Source organism: Labeo rohita, chromosome 20, assembly GCF_022985175.1.
Source record: "Labeo rohita strain BAU-BD-2019 chromosome 20, IGBB_LRoh.1.0, whole genome shotgun sequence".
Classification (NCBI taxonomy): domain Eukaryota; kingdom Metazoa; phylum Chordata; class Actinopteri; order Cypriniformes; family Cyprinidae; genus Labeo; species Labeo rohita.
This window is the reverse complement of record NC_066888.1, coordinates 22,081,187-22,105,342: the sequence shown is the minus strand read 5'-3', so window position 1 is coordinate 22,105,342 and position 24,156 is coordinate 22,081,187. Positions and strand designations below refer to the sequence as shown.

Sequence of the window (24,156 nt, the reverse complement as noted above, 5' to 3'; positions counted from 1 at the left end):
AAACTAACAATGAAATTAATTGTTCTACCCATTAGATTGTGTTTTATTAACGTCTACACCTACCCCAACCCTAAACTTAGCCCTTACTATAATACAGTGGCGATTTCTTTAAGACTGCAAGGGAAGCTCAGCTTCCCCTATAATGTCACAAAATTAATGGTCAAATTATGTACTATTGTATTAACATTTTATTGACTAAAAATGCGTTAGAAAACGTTCATCTCAAAGACGAGTTCGTTCAGAATCAGTTAGATATAGCAGGTCGGCTGACTTGCTATATCTAACTATCTAACTTCTCATACATTCCCGTAGCGTCACAGTGCATTTCCCCGTTGAAGCCCAGCGTCCATTGACTTCAATGCGGCTGCTTTGAACGTTTTTTTTCAGTGCTTTGAAACTAGACGGTCATTGGATAAACGCTGCGATTATGTCCCGCCCACGGACGCTCAGCGTCTCTGGGGGTGAATGAGGAGCAAATGAGGAGTGGGCTGGCCTGGACTCCGAGCTTCTGCATGATGATTGGAGGGTCTGTCGAAAGATTGCATCTCCTTTTGACTGACAGCGATTTTGTACTATAAGGAATCGCTGAAGCTATTCGCGCTCAGTCCCATCGCGGATTTCTCAAGTTCAGTCGAAATAAAAACTGCTGCAACCTATTTCTTTATATTTGCTTGGCGAAATTGCTTGATTTTCATCATACATTTCACACAATTATACACCACATTCCTTGTTTCACTTTTACAGAGTTTAATATTTTTATTAGATCGTTCATTCATTCATTCATGTTAATATTTAATGTAGTAATCAATATATATATATATATATATATTACTACATTAAATATTAACATGGATATTAACATGGAGGATGACTATAAATTAATATATATATATATATATATATATATATAGTAATCTTGAAAAATTTTAACATAACATAATGAAACCTTATATTTCTATTAAAATACTTTATAAATAAATAAATAAATAAATCTCCATAATAACCTTATTTAAATTGCAAAATATTTATACTATATAGTAGCATCTGACTAAAAGAAAAAATACATCATATTTTGCATAATAAAACTAAAGCTTTTTTTTTTTACGATTGTTTGCATTGTGACTTACTTATGACAATAAGGCACATTCTTGTGAATAAATAAATAGACAATTTTATGATGCAGGCCGAAAATGAGCTTCCCCTATTTGACAGACCAGTAGCCGCCACTGCTATAATACAAAAACAGTATTGTGACTTTAGATGTGGACTATTTTAATATGCAGTGGTGGTCACGTGACGGTAGAGGGCGATAGAACACTTTCATTCGCTGTCTTAAAAATGTTTGGCGCTTTGCACACTTGAACGTTAACTCATTATAAACCGCAGGTAAAGGTAAAACCAGGTTATCTTGTTCCATGTTCCACACTTTTGCTCGGTTAGTAATTAATCCTCGTTTCGAGATTCCACACTGTAAACGGAAACCCTGGGTCCACGTTCTTATTTGCATATTTATTGGTTCAAATTAGTATTTCATGTGACCTGTTTTAATAACTACAGATCCGTTTAAAAATATCGCCAAGTAAGCTCAGTATTAAGTCTTATGAAACTTAAAGGTATAATAATGATGTCTCATTTTACAGTGCAGTAACTTTTTAATTCTTTCCCTCAGTTTTGAATACTAAACAGCGCGGACGTTTCTGCAGCCGTCGACAGCATGGATATTTACTGTAGTGAGGTAAGCACTGAGGAAGTTTATTAATGGTTGTCTGTTGCTAAAGAACTCCTTTAGCATTCATCACAATTCAACCAGTGTGGGCCCCTTTCAGGATTACAAGCGTTAAATATTGCTTAACCCAAGAGTTAAAACCTTATGCAATTTTGGACAGCACACAATAGGTTAAAAATCTTTCAAAGACTCACTCGTCCCTATTCTAGAGCTGCTAATTTTCGAAGTGTTCAAAGACATTTGGAATTCAGTGTGTTGTTGTGTCTTTTTTTAGAATGCTATTATATTCAGTGCGACACAACGACGTAATGTGTTTTGTGATGCAATAACTGTGGGCAGCGGATGTTTAAATGGGAGGTTCATACTTTGCATTACAAACCGTCCACCTCCTCTGACATACATAAACACAAGGCATTCCTTAGGACGTTGATCGTTTAAAGAAACCTCAACACATCCTAACTCCAAATAAACAACCTTCGCTTTATCTACACGTTTCTATGTCTGTAAGGCCATAAAAGTTAATCAAATGCTCTCTTAATGACTTGGCTATTGATTTATGTCAACACTTTCATTGACTCATGGTACAACCCAAGATGAGAATGCAGATGTTAGTGTGTAGTGAATGATAGATTCTCACGTATTATGTGAGAGTTGTGAGAGTGTGTCAGTGGAAGCTTTCAGACAGTGTTTATCTGACATTCAATTACTAATCTGGTTCATTTAGTTCTCTGACTGCAGAGACCCATAACTCTTGTTGGCCTACCTGTAATGTTATCACTATAACTGTGCCAAAGTGCTTTCTGGGAAGGCCAGAAGGAAAAATAATGGATGTAACATTGATAAACTGTGGTTTCAGTTGTACAGCAGATGCTTACTTATGAATGAAACTGTTAGAGTTATGCACTGAGAATGACTTGACAGTTTTTGTGCCAGGATTAGAATATTAAGGTTTCTAGTTTAAAACCTAACCAGTACTGCCAGTCTCTGTCTGGTCAAAAATACATTAAAAGAGAACTTCTTAACAAAATATTCTACATACAGTAAATAACACTGTCAGTTTCACTTATAATAATGTGTTTATGATATTTATACACCTTGCAGAATCTGCAACATGTTAATTATTTTAACAAAATAAGAGGGATCATGCAAAATGCATGTTATTTTTTTTAAGTTAGTACTGTCCTGAATGAGATATTTCACACAAAGACATTTACATATACTCCACAAGAGAAAATAATAGTAGAATTTATAAAAAAATAACCCCGTTCAAAAGTTTACATACTCTTGATTCTTAATACTGTGTTGTTACCTAAATTATTCACAGCTGGTTTTGTTTTGTTTTGTTTCGTAATAGTTGTTCATGAGTCCCTTGTTTGTGAGCACCACTGTTCTTCAGGAAAAATCGTTTAGGTCCCACAACTTCTTTGATTTTTCAGCAATGACTGTATAATTTTGAGATCCTTCTTTTCATACTGAGGACAACTGAGGGACTCATAAACGTTTTGAACATTATGAAGATGTGTACTTTTTCTTATTTTGCCTAAATATATATATTTTTCATTTAGTACTGCCCTTTAGAATCTACAGAAGATACTTACATGTATCCCAGAAGACAACAATAGTTACATTTTCCAAAAGTTTTCACCCCTCGGCTTAATGCACTCATTGTTGGAAAGGGTTCAAATACACAAAAATGTTGAAAAACTGAAGAATTTGTGGGACCTGAAGGATTTTTCTGAAGAACAGTGGGCAGTTTAATGGTTCAGAACAAACAAGGGACTCATGAACAAGTATCACTAAATAAAAAAACATAGTTGTGGATCATTCAGGTAACAACACAGTATTAAGAATCAAGCTTATGTAAACTTTTGAACAGGGTCAAACTACTATTTTCTCTTCTGGACTATATGTAAACATCTTTTATGTGCAATATCTTATTCAGGTTAGTACTAAATTTAAAAAAAAAACATGCATTTTGAATAATCCCTCTTATTTTTTTGATTCTGCAAGGTGTATATAAACTTTACTGTATGTACATATTGGAATATAATATTACTTACAATGGTGCGTTTTCTGAACTATTAGTATGATTTCAAGTGATCATTAAAGGTGAAACTAAAGTAGAGCAGTGGAGAGAATATGTGCATTACTAAAGTATTCCGATGTTTTTCTTATATATGAAAAGGTAACTGAAAACAGATCCTCTTATATACGTCAGAACGCCTCAAGCCTTTGCAAAGATATGTTGTTATTGAGATGCAATATAAAGACAGTAAATCATTGTTTAAAGTCTGATTTATTATTCCATCGCCATCTTAAGATGTTATATTAAGTGTAAACAATGCATACAAATGCTTTGTAATAAAACGTACTTTTTAACATGCTTTAAGTATTCATGGCTACACGAATAAATACTAAATGAATACTTAGTGAGTCTGCAAGTACAAACTACCAATAACCTTGTCAATAAATTCCAAGATAATCCCAACAAAGGGCAAAAAAGTACAAATACACTCTATGGTAAGACAGAGCATGACACTTACTTCTTCACAGCCATTCTTCATTAGTTTATATCATTTACCAAGTTTGCAGATGCAGCAGGTGTAGTGGAGTCAAAATTCTAAAGACAGTGTTTCTGTGCTACCTTCATGATCTTATTGTACTGTGTGCATAATATCATCCTGATATTGATTGGTGTTGGTTTGAGGATTAACTAACACCTCCATTTCTTTTGCCTTTCACTCAGATACTAACAGGCAATAGTGGTTAAGGGCAAAAGGGAAGGACACAGCTAGAAATAAAAACTATCTCTGTGAAAATTTAAAATAAACACCCATTAAACCAACTGAAGCGGGATAGTGACAGGATTGCCATGGTTTCATGTTCTGTTTTGTACCTCAGGATGTTACTCTTTTGTTGAGGCACTCCCTCAGTTCCTAAAACATAAATCAGGACCTCATATGTTGTTTTAGGAGTTGCCATTAAAACATAAAGCAAACACGCCAAAAGCCCAAAGGTGCTTTTGGTCACATCCTTGGGATTGTTTCAGTTATTATAATCAAAAGATAATTTTCCATTGAAAGGAATAACTGAACCAAAAATAAAATTCTCACCCTCATGTTGTTTCAAACCTGCATGACTTCTGTAGAACACGAAAGAATATATTTAGAAAATTTTTTGTTTGTTTAAACAATGCAGGTCATTGTTTTTGGACCCCATTGTTTTTCTTCTGCAGAAGGAAAAAAATTACAGGTTTAGAGCAACATAGGGGTGAGGAAATGATAATAGAAGTTTTGTTTTGGGTGAACTAACTTTAAAAAGTAAACCTCTCTGCACCGTAAACAGACATTATTTATCTTAACAGAAGTTAACACCACTTTTTTTTGGAATGACTAAAACACCTGCACATCCTAATGTCAACATTAGACTGTAAATGCTAATTTCATTATGTCACTCAACAGTTTTCTTTTATTATTAAAAGACTACATGTTCTGGGAACCAAACCAGATCATCTGGTTTCACAGTTTGTGGAGTTACTTTTCAGATAAAAATAAAATGTTTCCATGATGAGATGTGTGACATCTGTAAACTTCCTATGGCTAGAATGCCATATACTCCGCCTACTTATTGGCATGCTTGTCCTTTGGACACCCTCTTTAGGTGTTTTTTGTTTTGCACTTCACTGAGAGAAAGAGAGGCAGAGCAGCGAGATGGAATCTCTTTCCTATACAAGATACTGTCCTTAATGCCTTCTTTGATGACCTAGATAAACGGTGATAGAGAATTTAAAAACATGACTTGCATAAACAAGCCTAAACATGAAGCAACAAGAACTGATGTTAAGAATTCGATTCAAACAAACCCACGCAAACATGATAGCTACACCTACTCGTAATGCATTACAAAAACTATGCTCTAAAATATTAAACTGTCCCTAGTGAAAAGTAAATATACTACAATGTATTTAAAATACATTTATTTCACGCTAAGCATAATGCATTTACATATTATTACATATCTAATTTTATACTTAATGCATTTTAATTGTGTAGAATTAGTGCTGAAGTCCAGCTAAAGATAAACTATTGCAAGTACACCTTAAATATTTTACAATTAAAGACTAATATTATTTAAAGATCATACAGTCCTCATCAATAGTGACATTAAAACATATGTTAGGCTCAATATTAAGAAGTTGAATTCAAATTTTTATATCAGTAAGTCTCGAGCGATGTTAGTAAATATGTTAATAGACTTGAACTATACTTAGTGTAAAATAAATGAATTTTAAATCTATTACTTTTTTACTAGGGGTGAAAACAAAGTAATATTATCAATCTAGTTTGTTAATATAGGAAACATATAACTGACCTCTATGTTGTTAAGTGTGTTGAACTCCATAAGATCATGTAGCTGGGTAAAGGCTTGATTGGAATATTGAAAATTGAAGGTTGAGTAAGGCGTCTCTGGGTCATCGAAGATGTCAAAGTCTGCAAATTCTCTCTCTTTGTCCGTCTCACGTGGAACACCTTCAAAATACACCACACTTTGAGACTTCTATAAATCCAAGTCACCAATCAATTGACCATTGTTAAAAACAGTCATATTAGCCTTTCGAAGCACGTAAATTGATTAAATAGATACATATAGAAACACACCCACATCATGCTTTCTATAAACAGAAATGTATATCCGCCAGCTCATGAAAGAGTCAAACACAGACCTCCCTACACAAACAAGTGCAGGGCAGTGTAAACAGATAAAGACGCACCGGAAAGAATGGAATTCTCTGGATTTGTCAAAATTGACTGTAAATCTGCATGTGCAAAGCTGACTTTTTCATAAAAAATTCCCTAAGTACACAGACGAAAATGCAAACAAAGAACACACACCTGGGGCTTTAAATGTCCTGAATTCGATATTGACCAGGACAAAATGGATAATAGTAGGGCAGTTCTTTTCTCCTTGTTTGGGCTTAAATACATAACACTCCTTCATCCCCTCCCGATCAAACACCTTTGGGTCGATCTTGGGAAATGGAAGTTTGTTCATTCGTGCCCATTTCTCAGCTAGCAGAAGTTCCTACGAAGGAACAACAATTTACAAAACCTATGTGTCATACAGTACATATTGTATGTGCATGATTTTACATCATATGCAAATTCATTAATCAGTAAAAATAAATGACATATGTGACCCTGGACCACAAAATCAGTCATAAGTAGCACAGGTATGTTTGTAGCAATAGTCAACAAAACATTGTATGAGTCATAATTATCGATTTTTCTTTTATGCCAAAAATCATAAGAATATTAAATAAAAATCATGTTCCATTAAGATATTTTGTAAATTTCCTACCGTATATAAAAACTTATTTTTTAATGAGTATTATGCATTGCTAAGAACTTCATTTTGACAGCTTTGAACGTGATTTTCACAAAAATTTAACCTTATGACTGGTTTTGTGGTCTAGGGTCACATATTTACTGTGACAAGATTCTTTATACTACAAAACTGATATACAGATATTTACTTGTGTTTTTTTTCTTCCACCTGTCTTTGTATATTATAATTGATTACATTAAATTAAAGGGATATTTTACCCAAAAATGAAAATTCTGCTATTAATTACCCTCATGTCATTCTAAACCAGATTTCTTCATGAAATCGGAGAGCTTTCTGCAATACACATGTATGCATCGTGATACTCTCAAGTACAAGCGACACGGAAGAGAAGAAATTGTGGAATAAATTCGTTAATTTTTTTTCTTTGCACACAAGAAGTATTCTCGTAGCTTCAGAAAATTACAGTTGAACCACTGATGTCACATGGACAATTTTAACAATGTCCTTTCTACCTTTCTGGACCTTCAAGGTGTCAGTTCTATTGCTGTCTATGCAGGGTCAGAGAGCTCTCGGATTTCATCGAAAATATCTTAATTTGTGTTCCAAAGATGAACTAAAATGTACAGGTTTGGAACAACATAAGGGTTTTCGTTTTTGGGGTGAACTATTCCTTTTAACATATTGCATTGATAGGCCAAGTACTAACCTTAAATGGAGGACTAGAGTCACTCGGTCGGGCAGAAAAGTCAAAGGAGATAATGAGGTCAACACCTCTCTGAGGTCTTAGAATCAGAGGATAAGGCAGGTTAAAGGTCAGTCCACTGTCCACCACATGAATCTTTTTGCTCTTTACATCTAACGGCTCGTAGATGCGGTCAAACTCAAATGGGTCTGAAAGCATCCAAAATTAGAAAAGAACAATAAGGCAACAATTGAAGATAATTCAGTAAACTTAAATGACCATAACAAACATGACCTCTTACCTGTGACCGCATCAACCTCATCCTCCACAGGACTGAAGGTTTCAATGCAAGGGGAAAGTGGCACATCGTTGTTGAGGTTTAAGCCCAGCATGAAGTTGTGTACTTTTCCTGCTCTGCCTTCTCGAGTTTTAAAAAGAACAGAGTCACTGAAAAGAGAGCTAACCATGCGCTGCATCCAGCTGGCCTGATACTCGTCCTCTGCAGGTGTAAGACAAAACCAAAATTATCATAGTTAAGGATTTGCACTAATATTTTGATAAAGATTTATCTTGTTGGGATGCAGTGGGGTGCTGTGGGAGCCTGAAAAAACCATTCATAGAAAAAAATAAAAAATAATAAAAAATAAAATTATTTAATTAAAATAAATTTTACATTAGTATTGTAATATTTTTTTTTAAATAATATTGTACACATAGGGGCCAAATTAAAATATATATTTTTTTATTTTTCCTTTGTATAAGTTTGGTCTTTATACATTGCAAATATATACCTGCCTTTATAATTTAGGAAAGAGGTCCCTCCAAGGGCATTTTAGGGGTACGTGGCATCAAAATATTTTAGATGTTGTAAAATCTCACCTTTATGTGGGTCTTCATCATTATCTAGACTGTCCTCTCCTACAATGTGTTCTGGTTTGATCTGTTCTGTGGAATAAAATATGCAAACAAGCATCAAAGCCACAGTGCAAACCAGCTTCAACAGATGCCTGCCTAAGATTATCACAATCTCTCAAATCATCCCAGAATGGGTCTGTGTGTCAGGATGTTTGCATGTGACGTGGGCTTCACAGCTTTCAAGTTCATTAGTAACCACACATTGGTGTAGCTGTCTGATAACATCACAGTTTCGTACTATCAGACATGCAAACACTAAAGGCGCCATCACTCTGCGACATTATTCTTCCACTATTGCTAATACACAGGGGAAAGAGAATATGTAGAACTTGAATGAAGGACATTTCACACTCTATACAAATCTGTAGAAATTTGTGTGGCATGCAGATGAAAACAGATGTGTTTTCATTAAAAAGAGTTAGAAGGGCGATGTAAAACTGTTCTTGGATCTGTAATAAAGCTGGTGATCATACCTAGTTCTTCCTCCATGGTACTGCCGTTGTTCACATCATTGAATCCCAGAATTCTGTTAAACAGGATGGAGAAGGCACTGCCCCACACACCTGTGCAACATATACAAACACACTGTATGCCATATACTAAAACATGATGTTGTATTATTTGACCATATTTCACCCCTCCAAAAATATACACTACCAGTCAAAAGTTTTTGAACAGTAAGATTTTTAATGTTTTTTAAAGAATGATCTTCTGCTCACTAAGCCAGCATTTATTTGATGTAAAATACAGCAAAAGCAGTAATATTGTTAAATTATGTATTAATTTATAAATAATAATATTATTTAAAATAACTGCTTTCTATTTTAATATATTTTAATATGTAATTTATTCCTGTGATCAAAGCTACATTTTCAGCATCATCCAGTCTTCAGTATCATATAATCCTTTATATAATATGCCAATTTGCTGTTTAAGAAACATTTTTATTATTATTATCAATATTTAAAACAGTTGATTCAGGATTTTTTGAGGAATAGAAAAATCCAAAGATCAGCATTTATCTGAAATAAAAAGGTTTTGCAACATTATACATTAAATCATTCAAAAGCTTGTCAATATATATATATATATATATATATATATATATATATATATATATATATATATATATTTATTTATTTTTTATAATTTTTAAATTTATCAAAAGTTATGATAAAGACATTATAATGTTACAAAAGATTTCTATTTCAGATAAATGCAGTTCTTCTAAACTTTCTGTTCATCAAAGAAACCTGAAAAAAAATCTACTCTGTTCTATGCTGTTTTTGAGCAGCAAATCAGAATATTAGAATGATTTCTGAAGGATCATGTGACTGGAGTAATGATGCTAAAATTCAGCTTTGAAATCATAGGAATAAATTACATTTTAAAATATATTCAAATAGAAAACAATTATTTTAAGTGGTAAAAATATTTCAGATTTTTACTGTTTTTGCTGTACTTTGGATCAAATAAATGCAGGCCTGGTGTAAGCAGAAGAGACTTCTTTAAAAACCATTAAAAATCTTGCTGTTCAAAACATTTTGACTGGTAGTGTGCTAAAACGTGATGTTATATTGTTTCACTATATTTTGCCCCAAAATAAAACAAATAAAAAATCCTACTGATAGGCTTCACATTTTTTTTTATTCAAAACATAATTTCTTTTTATTCCAAGGCTATAAATTTGTAAAAAGAGACTTTTTGTTAAAACTAAGGTGCTGTAAAGAATGTGAGTCTGAAACCGCAGAAAACAAATACCTTTAAACGTCAGTGATTAAAAAAAAAATGTAAATATGGAGTGAAACCTTATCTAGGCAGTACACCCTTTGAAGAATGTTTTTTTTACGGTGACTGTCCTGAATTTTGACTGTTTGCAACACTAACTTTTCTTGTAATGCAAAACAGTAAGATGGGATTATTGTAAATGGCTGAACCAACACCCTTAAATCAGGTGATATACTCTGACAGTGAAGATTCCAACTATATGCTGTCACTATTTCCATAAGAACACTTGACAATTTCACTTTCTCTAGATTCTCCGCTTACTACTAATAGAAACTCAGAAAACAATGATTCTGTACCCATAAGAAAGTGAAGAGGGTTCTCCTCATGCTTCTTGACCACATTACCCCTGAAGAACTTGCTTCCAAAAAGGTCAGGGGTCATGAAGGTTCCATATTTAGCCATTCCGATCTCATACGGACTGAACTCCACCCAATCTGTCAGTTAAAACACACCAGTCAAAACACAACCACAATAGAAATGTATCCACAACCAACATAAATCGGCAAAACATTCCCATGACAACAAACAGTAATGATTACAATAATAAAAGGAGGCTATATTATATATAGTTAAATTATAATTTTGGATAACAGACCAACACAAGGTTCTAATGTAATGACAAATTGCATATTTGAAATAGTTTCTGGCAATGTGCGAAAGCAGTGTTTCAGATTTCAGTTTCCTCAGAGCGTTGATAACCGTGTCACTTTTGACGAAGGCAGATGCATGAATCAACTAAACGAAATGCTCAAAACACAAAAGCTATTTTGTGCCTGCAGAAAACTGATTGACACTTTTTCAGACAAAAATTATTAATCAAAGTCTAAGTATTGACAGTTGCCACAGTTTTAGTCTTTTGTGGAGGTAGGAGTGGTGAATGTCTTTTTCTTGTCTAGGATTATTTTAACACCTCAATGACACTTGACGTGAGGGTGATTCCCTTGACTGTCTCAGTGTCTGCATAGTTGCTTTCATTTAGTCGCGATTATACATACTGCGCTGATGCATGTATATACCAAAAACAAAATACCTGTGACAGGTGTCTGAAAAAATACTAATTATAAATACATTTATGCTCTATTAAAACAGCCATGTGCATTAATGTGATGAATCTGTTCATAGGCCAACTTAATTTATCTAATTAAGGTCTATAGGACATTTTTCCATTCTTCTACTTCTCAAACCAGAAAGAGCTGCCAGCAGCTCACGAGGCATGACCTGCTTTGTCATTTGCAACAGAATTAGGAGAATGTCTGTGGCCGATCTTAAATTTCAGACTGACAGACAAACCTTTAAACAACTAAAATGTGTGGCACTTCAGGGCTTTACAAGAACAATACAAATATTCTTTGAACTAAAAAAAGACATTTTACATACTTGTTCACATTCTTACACTAATCTGTTGACGCAATTGGGTTCTCCCCAGGCAGTTCAACAGGTCAGACTACTATAAATGGTGCCCCCCTTCATTCATTCAGTGAACACACTGACAACAATGTAGCTGATCATAGTCTTTGTATATTTCCAAGGTATAGTATTACCCTACACAATTAGTTGGCACAATGGAAATGGATGTTTGAAGTCATAAAGAAAATCATCGCCTATCCTTGACGTTGTAATCATAGATGTTTGACCCAAATATGCATGCACAGATACTAAATAAGAAATTCTAAAATACATGTTAAATGAATGAGTGAGTGCAATGAAAAATTAGCATTACAGAAGACATAGAATGCCCATTTTCCACAAGTTTGTCTAATTCTTTAGGGACTTCATAAAATGTCTGCAACATACTTTTATTAAAATTGCTCAATGGTCGTGTAAAACGACACTTTTTTACCTTGTCAAAAACAGCTCTGTTCACAGCGACCTGTTTCAGTGCATGCCTCTTTAACCCTTTAACTGTTACTCCCATTTTTGAACACAGACATAAACATGCACTATCCAGACTTCAATTTTTATAATTCATGAATGAAAACATTTTGTAATATGATTTTGATGTACATTTTCCATGGTAATGCAATGTCTGATTTTAAAATGCCTTTCAAAGGATGAATTTTAAGATTTTAAGTTTTGCACTGATATATAATTTCTTATGATTTCTATTGCGTGATAGGGAAAAAGGCAACGAAGAAAGTCTTTTGTGACAAAGGTCAGAACTTTTTTAAGTTGCACTCTTGACATATATTAATCTATTACTTTTCCTACATAATTTCTATCACAAGAATATGGTAAAATATCTATTTAGGAGTCTTAGACCTTTCCAACGATGTATAGTTTGTCATGATTGGATTAGGATTTATTTGTTTTATGATGAAGTAAACTTAGGCGTCCCACCTGGGGGATGGTGACAGTTAAAGGGTTAAATGATACTGAGCTACTGCTAACTCCACCCCTTTCCGGTTTTTGTGTATTCATTGGCGCGTAACAATCAAAAACAAAACTAATTTACTGCGTCCTCAGTGGCTCTGATCTTGGGAGAAAATGAAGACTCTTATCTTCACTTTTACAGCAAACTACAAAACACCTGCATTGTTTACGAAAGGTCTCTACAGCTGCTTGGGCATGGAGAAAAGGGGTGGGGCTGAGGGCGGGAATATGTTAAAACACGACAGTCCATCAGCAATTGTGGGTAGGGTCATACTGCTCAGAAAATCTAAACAGCTTGACAATGGAAACTTTTTAGGTTTTTTGGGAATTAAAAAAAAAGTAGTGACTGGATTTTTATCAATGTAGGGTGGTTGTCCAAACACTACTAAGACACATTTATATGCAAACACCATATAAAAGTGAATTTTACACCCGATGTTTCCTTTAAGAAAGACCCTCTTTTTTAAATGTCCAATAGAGTTAAAAAAAAAAAAAAAAAAAAAAAAATAAAATGTAAATATGCACACTTTTACCTGCAAACTTAAGCTCAGAGACATCTGGTTTTACATGCAGGCAAGTGAACAAGGGCAGAGGAGCCTGAGCTTCATTTATCTTTTCCTGCAACTCACTCAACTTGGTATCCATCCTCTGTTGAGAGAGGAGAAGGAGAAATTGAGCCTTTGTATTGCCAGACAAGCTTTGTGTATTTCTGAATAAGTACTGTATACAACAAAGAACTCTCTCCAAGATCAGATACTCACTGAGGGAATAAGCGTCTCACCGATCAACATCCCGAAGATATCTGTAAACGTAACAGGCTGCCCTGTGGCCTTCTTGCTCCACAGGGCATGTACGTAGTTAGTGATGTGTTTGGGAAGGAGAAGTCGGAGAGGGTTACTGCTCACACGATTCATCAGCTCCTTGTTGATTTGCTCTGGGCCCTTAGTGGGGAACTCTTGGTGGGAGTACAAAGTGGACATGTACCTGTGAGAAAATGAGCATTTGAGTAAGAACTGAAAGGATGAATATAAAAACATAAAATGCTTAGTTAAATGTCCTCATACCAGGTGGATCCAGAGAGGCCAGCAACATATGTGACACAGTCCAGAACTCCAGACTCATACAATGCTTTCATAACTCCTGAAAACCCAACCATTGCCCTGAAACCTCCCCCTGATCCCAGCACTGCAATCACTGGAACCTGCACACAAGAAAAACAAATGTTAGCACAATACTAGTCTCAGCCTCAGACATCACTCCCACGGACCGCTGGCTGAACGTCTGATGCATACAGCACACTTAGCTGGAAACAATCAGGAGTTTCGAAGTCATCATCGGATTGGTTAAATTATACAGGATTTCCAGGAGATGTGTGTGTTGCGTTCTTTAACGTTATGCCTGGAAATTGTATTGTGCCATCTCAAGCTATGTAATTTATTATTTTATGACTATTTTTCTACCTCATGTTTTGGTATTTTTGTCAACCCTGTTACGGACACAAGCGTTACTAGATACTATCATTTAATTAGAACTCATATGCCACTGAATGATATAGGCGTTAGCTCAATAATATACCCAGGGTGACCTTTAAAATGTTTGAATTTTACACAGTCTTTAAAAACAGGGTCAAACCTAATCAATGTCATCCCTGTTACCCATGTCAAAACCTGTTACTCTAAAACAGGTTGACAGTAACAGGTTTGACAATTTCAAACAAATTTGCTAATTGCTAGCTAATAGTCAAGTTCACAAAAGCACATATTGTATACTTTGAAAGGATTTTACTTGTAAAAAATTGATTATATTAAATGTAAGAAATAATTGTTTAAATTCACATTTAAAAAATGGTAACAGTAATGACACTGAATGATGGCCTTCCTCAGTCAAGTCTCATAAATAATCTAAAATAGAACATTATAGAGGAGTGGGAGAAACATGCTTATGTTTTAAGTGTTGGAATCCTGATTGAGAGATGATGTAACCTACAAATGATGTCACTTGAATGTACATTATTTTACAAGGTTTTTTTGATGAGGGTAACAGGGCTGACATAAAATCAGGGGACACCAATAAAACATTTTTATATAGTTTATATAAAAAATGCATACATATGCCAAAAACATTGCTTAACACTGAGACTATATTTACAACAATATCCAAATGTGATTTTTATGTCATTTCCAAATTAAAAATCCTGCTGAAAAAAAAAATCATAGTGAGGGACATGCCAAAAACCTTACCCTTACCAGCATAAATGCTGTATGTGATCCTGGACCACAAAACCAGCCATACAATTTTGAAATTTTGAAACTGAGATTTATACATCATCTGAAAGCTGAATAAATACGTTTTCCTTTGATGTATGGTTTGTTAGGGTAAGACAATAATTGGTTGAGATACAACTCTGAAATCTGGAGTCTGAAATCATATTACTAATCAAAAATTAAGTTTTGATATATTTATGGTAGGAAATGTACAAAATATCTTCATGGAATCCTTACTTAATATCCTAACGATTTCTGCCATAAAAGAAAAATCGATCATTTTGTCCCATACAATGTATTGCTGGCTATTGCTACAGATATACCCATGCAACTTAAGACTGGTTTTGTGGTCCACAGTCACATATAAATTATTTAAAATATTTAACTGACTTTTTTGATGTAATATTGATGAAAGCATACATAGTATTGCTATGTTTTTAAATTGCTCATTTATTTGTTGATATTTGTATTTGTTGTTATTTGTAAATCTATGTTTTATTATTTCTTAGGGATGCAAATGGCACTGATTTCATGGAATGACCCGTTTACAACTGTGGCGACGAGCGCTTATCAGGATCAACTAGACACTGGATTTTCAAAAGTATGTGAAAAATTATAAAGTTCACGCACAGAATCTTTAAAATATGTCCAAGAGTTTTACACACCGGGCAGTTATTGTGGCGACATTTCCACACCCATAAACATGACACGAAACGTGATTGGTTGCTTTACATGTCAGTCATATGTCCTCTTTTGGCATTCAAAGTGGCCAAGGTTCCCAGACCTTCTGCCGCCTGGTCTGGCTATGCAAGGCTAGTGAAATACTAACAATAGTGAGTAGTGAGTTCCCTAAAAAAAAATCAGTCAAAAAAATTGACTGTTCAATTACTGCGAAGAGTGTCCTTAAACACTGGGATTAATTGTCTTGAATTTGAGTTTTTAGTCATTTACGCTCCATTCACGTTATTGGAGAGTTACTGAAAATATAAAATTTATCTGAAGTTAATTTAAAAGTAATCAAAACATTTTAATGTGAAGTTAAATTACTTCACATCTGCATACTCCTGAAAAGCATTTAAAGTCAAAACATCTAAATCAGTGTTATAGGAATGTTGGGAATGATCCATCCATGCAAGATTTGTACTTTTTTTTTTTTTTTGACATATTTTTTAATGAAAATTCATAACTCGATTTTCCAGTGAAACTCCTCTCTGGTGACGTAAGTTGGACATCTCCAATCATCCTGCCACCCCGTCCCGGTCTAGAATAATAATTGTCGATAATTGTGTTTCACACAATGAATGTCACAGTTAAGATCGGCCGCTAATTCTGTTTCATTGTCTTTGAGAATGAGGAAAGCGTACTAGGTAACACTGACTTTGATAAATGACGTCAAACAGAAATATGTACAGTTTACCTTCTGTTAACGCCAAAGAAATATAAGTTGTTTTTACATGACGTTAGCAGTCAAGTGACAGAACCTAAAGATTTCAGAAAATCATATTTATGCTAACGATGTGAACGAAGGGTCTTTGAGTTTGTGCTCCAGATCCTTAGCTATAAGGCTACTGTTTCTAATTGCAATGTAACTGTATTGATTATGTAACCTGTCTCATTCCATTTAAACTGACAAAAGCAGCTTCACTGTAAAAAACAATTTGTTGAGTCAACTTAAAATAATTTGTAACCTGGCTGCCTTAAAATTTTAAGTTCAGTCAACTCAAAAAAAGTTTATTCAACTTAAAATGTTAAATTATAGTAAGTGACAACTTAGATATTTGAGTTGAATCAACCTAAAATTTTAAGGCAGCTGGGTTACTTACCCATCTGTTAAGTTTAGCAAACACAAATATCTAAGTTGTTACTAAGTACAACTTAACATTTCAAGTTGAATAAACTTATTTTAGTTGACTGAACTTAAAATTTTAAGGCAGCAGGGTAACAAATTATTTTAAGCTGACTCAACAATTTTTTTATTTTTTACAGTGTTGTCATTTCCTGCCTGTGGTAAATTTATTTTTTTGATAGTGAAATCATCTTGTAATACACAGGTTTTCACTAGTCTTATCTAACACTTCCTCTTCAGATTTGAATTATGTCGATTTTCACATGCTGAGCCAAGACTGAAGTAGCCAAGGCAGAAGAAATGTGCCAAAAAAAACAGAAACTTGATATTGAAGACCATTCAACAAAACAAAACACTGTCAGTCTTCAAATGGCTTATTTTGTTAATGGCTTTAATGATCAAATATTTCGAGTATTTTGTCACGTCTAGTTCATGTTTCCAAATTTTTTATCTGGTAGATGAGGACTTTCCGAAAGTTATGTTGAAATCTGAGACGTTAAAGGGAATTCTGCGTCAGCGGTGCTACTCAGCTGTTCATTTTCTCTTTGTATTGTGTCATGAATGTCTAGTCTTTCTGCTGTATTTTATTAGGTGTTGCTATCTGCATGACAGTAAGGTGACATCTGCATCAAACATGTACTGTGCTGTTTGTCATTCAGCCGCACCCCTCTTGCTCACAAGAACAATAGCAGTGACAAAGAACATCATCACAGTACACCAGAATCGCTCTGATTTCAAATATGAGCATTCATGACCACTGGAGGAAGCAGTCAATGAATATGCGGTACCTCTTGAGGACAGCAAGGGAGGGAGGAAGGTTTCTCCATGTGCAGCAATTTCTTAATGCCCAGCATGACTCTATCGCGTCTGTGTTGTCTATAGAGCTTTTCTTTGGGGCACAGATCCAGATTGAATCGCAGGTCCATTGCTGAGCTGAGAACAGTGAAAAACAGAGTCCGATTTGTGGCGCTTCAACTATTAAGTTATATCACAGAAACCAGTTTTGTTCATTGTGATACATACCACTCTTCCAAAGAAAGCTCTAGGTACACATTGGTCATCTGTGAAATGACAATAACAGACATTATTACCACAATCCAACATAAGTTAACTCATGCATCATGTGCTCTTAGTGAAAATGTTCCTGTGAAAAGTGAAAGTGTTCCTCAAATAGATAGAACTTACTTTTCCTATAAGAAATGACACCAGTACTGTTTGTCCAACTTCAAGTTTAGAGATGTCATATGAGGCTGTACCCAACATTTCATCCACAACATAGTTAGCATCCATCAATGTCAGCTGGAAACAAGAGACGGAAACCATATCATTGACCGTGCGTACACTACTAAGTATAAACAGTGTGTTTCAAAAGACTGGTCAACATAAAAGATTTGAAGGAAGGTTCAAATTACCACACGCAGTTGGAAATAGCAAGACCTTATTAACGCAACATGATAGGTCAATGTACTGCATTCAGGAAGTGTTTAATTTATTCAGTGTTAAAAAACATTTTCCTATCCGACTTCAAATATGCAGAGACATTTTGAGGTCGTTGTACTTTGTCTCTGTTGCACTTTTATAACATTGTTTTTTTTGTTGTAGTTTTTTTTGGGCGGCCACCTGACATAAAGCTATAGTCGACAACATTTTTTTCAGCAGTGGTACTGTAAATAACGACAAACCTGTTTGGAAACACTCATTTTGAGCTTCCATCTGGTGCAAATAGTGGATCAGAAATTACACACTTTTCTAAGGGGATTTCTCACCACGTATAAGAACTCAGTTCTAGGAATTAGCCAGCATGAGAACTAGTTTCCCCCGCAGTCTGTTTTCCCAGTTGTATTCGCCCCGGCAGCAGGAACTTTGAAGCAGCCAACAATGACACCTTTTTATTTGCGGTATTTACAAGTGTCTACAACCGGTAAATGGAGGACGCCATGATCGGAGATGTTTTTTGTTGTGTCGTGTGTTTTGTGATAACGGTGATGAATGTAAACGCACAATTTACGAGATTAAGAGAGCATTTAAATTTGACTAAATGAACTTCTAGTTCATTAGTTGCTAAAGGGAAATAACAAGAAGAACAACATATTGTAAACGGTCAAACTGTTTGCACTACAAACCAGTGTGTTCATAATACATTAAAATAATATGGTAATCAAAATGAGCTGTTTTGTACAGCTAAAAACAGCTGGACACAGATGAGATCCAGAAGCCAGACCCATAAAATTTATAAATGGCCACGCCTGATTCTATGTGAACAATAAGATTGATAGAAGTGTTTTAGACCCTACTCTGAAGTAGGAGCTAATTCAGTTCCCCCGGAGGAAGTTCACAGAACTAAATTTTTTTCCTAGTTCCTGTGGTGTGAACATACTAAAAAGCGTGAACTTCCACCAATAGTTCTAGGAACTATGAAAAGGTTCCTCCGGTGCGAAAGTCCCTATATTCTTTTTTGCCCCTCTGCTATCAGATTACACTATTATAATGACTGTGATGCTGAAAAAAAAGCTTAGTAAGTTGAGATTTGGAACAGAATTTTGTTACTCTTTACCTTAAGCACATTGTTTTGGTTGGGGTCAAGGATGAATTCGAAGGTCTCATTCCACTCTGGATTGATGTTGTTGTCTATATGTCGGGTTTTCTTTCTGCTCTCTGGGGAAGTGGGGATGAACAACTCCACATATGGATCGGGGGTATCCACTACAAGCATATTTAGTTAGTGTGTTAGAAACAACCATGATTTATTCTGTGAAATGACCAAATCAGGTCTTACTCTTTTGAATTTAGTATCTTAAAACGGTACTGCGGTACAATGCCTGTTATTTAAGTACCTCAGCTTAAAGGAGAAGTTCACTTCCAGAACAAAAATTTACAGATAATTTACTCACCCCCTTGTCATCCAAGATTTTCATCAGTCGTAAGAAATTTTGTTTTTTTGAGGAAAACATTTCAGGATTTCTCTCCATATAGTGGACTTCTATGGTGCACCCGAATTTGAACTTCCAAAATGCAGTTTAAATGTAGCTTCAAAAGGCTCTAAATGATCCCAGCCGAGGAAGAAGGGCCTCATCTAGCGAAACAATCAGTTATTTTCTAAAAAAAAATTTACAATTTATATACTTTTTAACCTCAAACGATCGTATTGTACTTGAACTTCGTTTATTCCGGTTCATGACAGTTAGGGTAGGTTGAGAAACTCCCATTTCATTTTCTACTCCAACTTCAAAATCATCCTACATCGCTGTTTTACCTTTTTTGTAAAGGGTGTTTGATCTTCTTTGTACGTTCACTTTATAAACACTGGGTCGGTACTTCTGCATCGATGTAGGATGATTTTGAAGTTGAAGTTTTGACTTCAACTTCCCTAACTGTCTTGAACCGGAATACACAGACACAGACACGCAGATCTAGATAAGACGAGCATTTGAGGTTAAAAAAGAAAAAACGTATATAAATCGTCTTTTTTTTTAGAAAATAACCAATCGTTTCGCTAGATAATCGTTTAAAGCCCTTTCAAGCTGCATTTTGGAAGTTCAAACTCAGGGGCACAATAAAAGTCCACTATATGGAGAGAAATCCTGAAATGTTTTCCTCAAAAAACATAATTTCAAATACATACGACTGAAGAAAGAAAGACATGAACGTCTTGGATGACAACGGGGTGAGTACATTATCTGGAAGCGAACTTCTCCTTTAAGATTTAAAAGGTATATATTATAAGTACTCACACAAGTCTCCAAGAGGTCCCTTGGTGACATTTTCAGCTCGCAACACTTTCGCTTTGAGTTTGTGTGAGATCTGCTGTTCAACCTAAAAATGACACAAAACAGCTCACCATCATTACTGCTGCTAGTGCTTCCCCTTACTAATACTACTACTAATAATCTTTTTTCATGATTATCATAAGCGTACACATCTCTATTTTTAGAACTAAGTCTAAATTTCGGGAAAAGGGAAGTGCCGATAAGCAACAAACCCGTAAGTGCATTGTCATGGGTTGGTGTGATTAACTTATCTTTTTTACATCATTACATTGTCACTCTGAGGCAGTTAGTCAAAAGCATATAAATATCTTGATATTTAAGAGAATTTATGTGGAGCCTTACCTTATAAAGCAAAGTTTGATGTATAGGCATATGATTGCTCTGCTTCTGTTTTCATAATGATTCCACATAATTGTGCTCATAAATATGCAATAAGGTAGATTTACCTTATATTGGCAAATCTACCTTACTGTGCTCTTTAATCATAAGCCAGGATTGGCAAATCTACCTTATATGCACAAAGATTCTGTCCAAAAAAGGCTATGAATGACATACTCATAATGTCATGAGATGCCCATCAGCATTCTTAGTGTAAACTTAAAAAGTGGTTGAATAGTGGTTGAAAGCGGTTTAGGCTTTTACTGTTATTTTTATGCATAAGTATGAGATTTTTTCCGGACTTACAAAGATGTGATGATTGTTGAGTGACATGGTGCCTTCACCAGTAAGTTGAGCAAAACTGGCCTATTTTCCCACAAGCTCCTCAAAGAACTTTGCTCCCAGAGAAGGTGTCTATGCCACTGAACATCTAAATGCACTGAAAAAAATAATAAGCAATATAAATAAATACAAATGTTAAAATTCTTTGATGACAGTATATTTTACAGTGAAATTACTGAAACTTATATATCTTGTTTTTAAAATCAATTTATTGTTTTATATATTTATTGAGTTCTGAATGTTTTTAGAGATTAGTTTCATTTTTGGATAAGAGAGAATTCTTTTACCTCAGAAGAATAATAAATATGTAATTTTCATCATGTGAATAGGGACAAAGCTAAAATTAAAGTACATGTGTTGGAAAGAGAGGAACATAGGAAGAACACACACAAAGAACTTAGGAAGTACATGACATTACATATTATAATAGCTAACACTGTCCTTACTATAGACATGGTTAGGACTGTAAAAAATGATTAAAAATCCTTTAAAAATTGTCTTTAATTTTAACCTTCCTTACCTTGCACTAAGAATCAAATGAGCAGGGCAAGTGTGTGCATGTTGTGTACATTAAAGAGAAAGGAAGGAATGGGGTAGGCTTTACAAATGGACTGAAATGAAGTCAAAATAAGCATATTAAAAACGGGAAGTGTGCGGTGAGTCAGCAGAGATAATGTGACAGGATGAAACCGTTAATGTGACTTCCACAGTCTGATACTGACACTCATTACTGAGAACAAAGTAACATGTAGGTACGCTGGTTAACTGCAATGACTACGACTATATTAAAAAAATATATTAAAAACACCATTAGCATATGTTCTTAGAACGTAGCATTATAATTGCATGTATTATGGAGTTAACATTGCGCAATCAGCGGAAGCTAAAATTGCGTAACGGAGAATGTCAGGTTCTCTGATTAGCTAAATCAACCCATCCAAAAAAAAAAAAAATAAAGAAAGTACGGCGCATAAACACAAATACATATCAGTAGTTAACTACACTGGAATTTGGGTGACACACTACGCTTTTAATGCTCATCAGTGCATGCAGCTTTCACAAAGAGCCTAAGCACGTTCATTTCACTACAAAATCGGCATGATCACGTAGACATGACGAAGACAAATCAAATCAGTAGATATAGCCTCGAAATGGTCATTATAAACATTAACAAACTGTATATTAAATTGCATACTGATCTATTTTGTTGATGTAGGATGCTATTAGTAAAACGTTTTATGAAATGAAACTGTCTCCAAGTTGTTTATTAAAATTATTAAAACTACAACACAAGACACTCCGATCTCGCACATTATGATCTACATTATGACCCTGCTAAGAATACGTTTATTTGATTGCAGATTCTCAAGACTGAAGATTTGAGACAGATCGATTATCTGTCAGCAGTGCCGTTATGTGGCCTATCTATCACAAAACTCCTCCAAAAGTCATGTAGTTTAACTTCACAGTCCTAGATGAACGGATATGTGCTTTTGACATTTAAACAACATATTCTGAAACGAATGGAAACTTTATAGAACATGCAATTGCTCATAAACTGTCCGTGGATTACACTTACAGAGCTGACGATTTCCTCGAGCTTCGCACCGTTATGTTCACGTGACGTCATGCTATATGAACAACAGCTTACCTGTAGTAAACAACTAACACACTGAGTAATTAACCTTTTATCTTACCGTGGGCTGAAGTGCACGCCAAGTCAGAAATGTAGAAAAAAATCAATCGTCTTCTATGGAGAGAGTGCGCTTCTATCAGACTTTCATTAAAAAAAAAGAGGAGGAGGTACTACCACAGGCTTCCTATGTTGAAGTCTCATTTCGTCCAGCTGTATCGTGCCTTGTCCTGCTATGTGCACTGGGTTTTTAATATTGCTGACAGATTACACTTTATCTGATTGTAGAGTATATTTGTAACATAGGCTACAAAAATAAACCACTACAGAAGTTACAAAGGCAAAGAATTTTGGATGTTTTTTGGAGGGAAAACACTCACTGGTAAAATTTTGTGCAAAACAGTCATAAAGAAAAAGTGACTTTCTCCCAAGGTAACAGTCAGCAGAGATGATGAGGAAAACAGGTTTCTCTTGCTGGCGGACCCGCTGTGCGCTTAAGTCGTTCATTTATGCCACAAGGTGGCAGTTCATTACAACTTCAACAGGTGATCAAAGAATACAAGGATGAAAAAGAAGATTAATGACAAAAACGAATCTTTTAAAAAAGCTCGTTTAAAACACACATTTATGTAAATGTGATCTTTGTATTTGTGTCGGTTTTATACATTTTTGAACGTTTATTAAACATTTTCTACAAAAAGGTAATGCATTAAACATGAATATTTAGTATTGCTTAATTACCATTAAACAGTATTGCTTTTGTTTTAAGAATTGATAAATGTATGCCAAACGACTTGTGGTAACATTTCAACTTTTGTCCTTTTTATTGCTTCCTTTAAATTTAATTAGGCTATTTTTTTACAGTCTCCGGATTACACAACAACATAGGCGCTCCACAAAAAATAGAAAGGAAAGATAGTGCTGTCAATTTCTGTCGATTAATCGCATCCAAAATAAAAGTTTGTGTTTACATAACATATGTGCATGTGCTGTGCACATAGGCTATTGTATATGTATCTATATTTAAAAAATAAATGTTATATACATGTACATATTTAGATACATGTTAATATTTCTTACATATAAATTTGTATGTATA

At 34.6% G+C, this 24,156-nt stretch overlaps 1 protein-coding gene and 1 long non-coding RNA gene across 4 annotated transcripts; one reads left to right on the top strand and one right to left on the bottom strand.

The window, feature by feature from the left end:
- Positions 1-1,335: 1,335 nt before the first annotated feature.
- LOC127182999 (uncharacterized) lies at positions 1,336-17,716 on the top strand. 2 transcript variants are annotated; one of them, XR_007829983.1, is made up of 4 exons: positions 1,336-1,386; positions 1,670-1,735; positions 15,601-15,692; positions 17,178-17,716. It is a non-coding gene; the product is annotated as an uncharacterized LOC127182999 (long non-coding RNA). The 2 variants fall into 2 exon arrangements; XR_007829982.1 differs by lacking the exon at positions 1,336-1,386 and adding an exon at positions 1,436-1,579.
- Positions 4,004-24,004, bottom strand: pla2g4ab (phospholipase A2, group IVAb (cytosolic, calcium-dependent)). 2 transcript variants are annotated; one of them, XM_051138744.1, is made up of 18 exons: positions 23,122-24,004; positions 21,389-21,521; positions 20,669-20,750; positions 19,492-19,640; positions 18,123-18,236; positions 17,961-17,998; positions 17,726-17,870; positions 13,892-14,028; positions 13,589-13,811; positions 13,361-13,475; positions 10,754-10,891; positions 9,143-9,232; positions 8,634-8,699; positions 8,056-8,253; positions 7,779-7,963; positions 6,619-6,808; positions 6,098-6,255; positions 4,004-5,488 (listed from the first exon to the last, which is right to left on the bottom strand). In XM_051138744.1, the coding sequence occupies exons 2-18, from the start codon at positions 21,413-21,415 to the stop codon at positions 5,351-5,353; spliced, it is 2,193 nt and encodes a 730-aa protein (XP_050994701.1). In that variant the 5' UTR covers positions 21,416-21,521; positions 23,122-24,004; the 3' UTR covers positions 4,004-5,350. The 2 variants fall into 2 exon arrangements, with proteins under 2 accessions (XP_050994701.1, XP_050994702.1); XM_051138745.1 differs by lacking the exon at positions 23,122-24,004 and adding an exon at positions 23,004-23,042.
- Between the last annotated feature and the right edge of the window lie 152 nt (positions 24,005-24,156).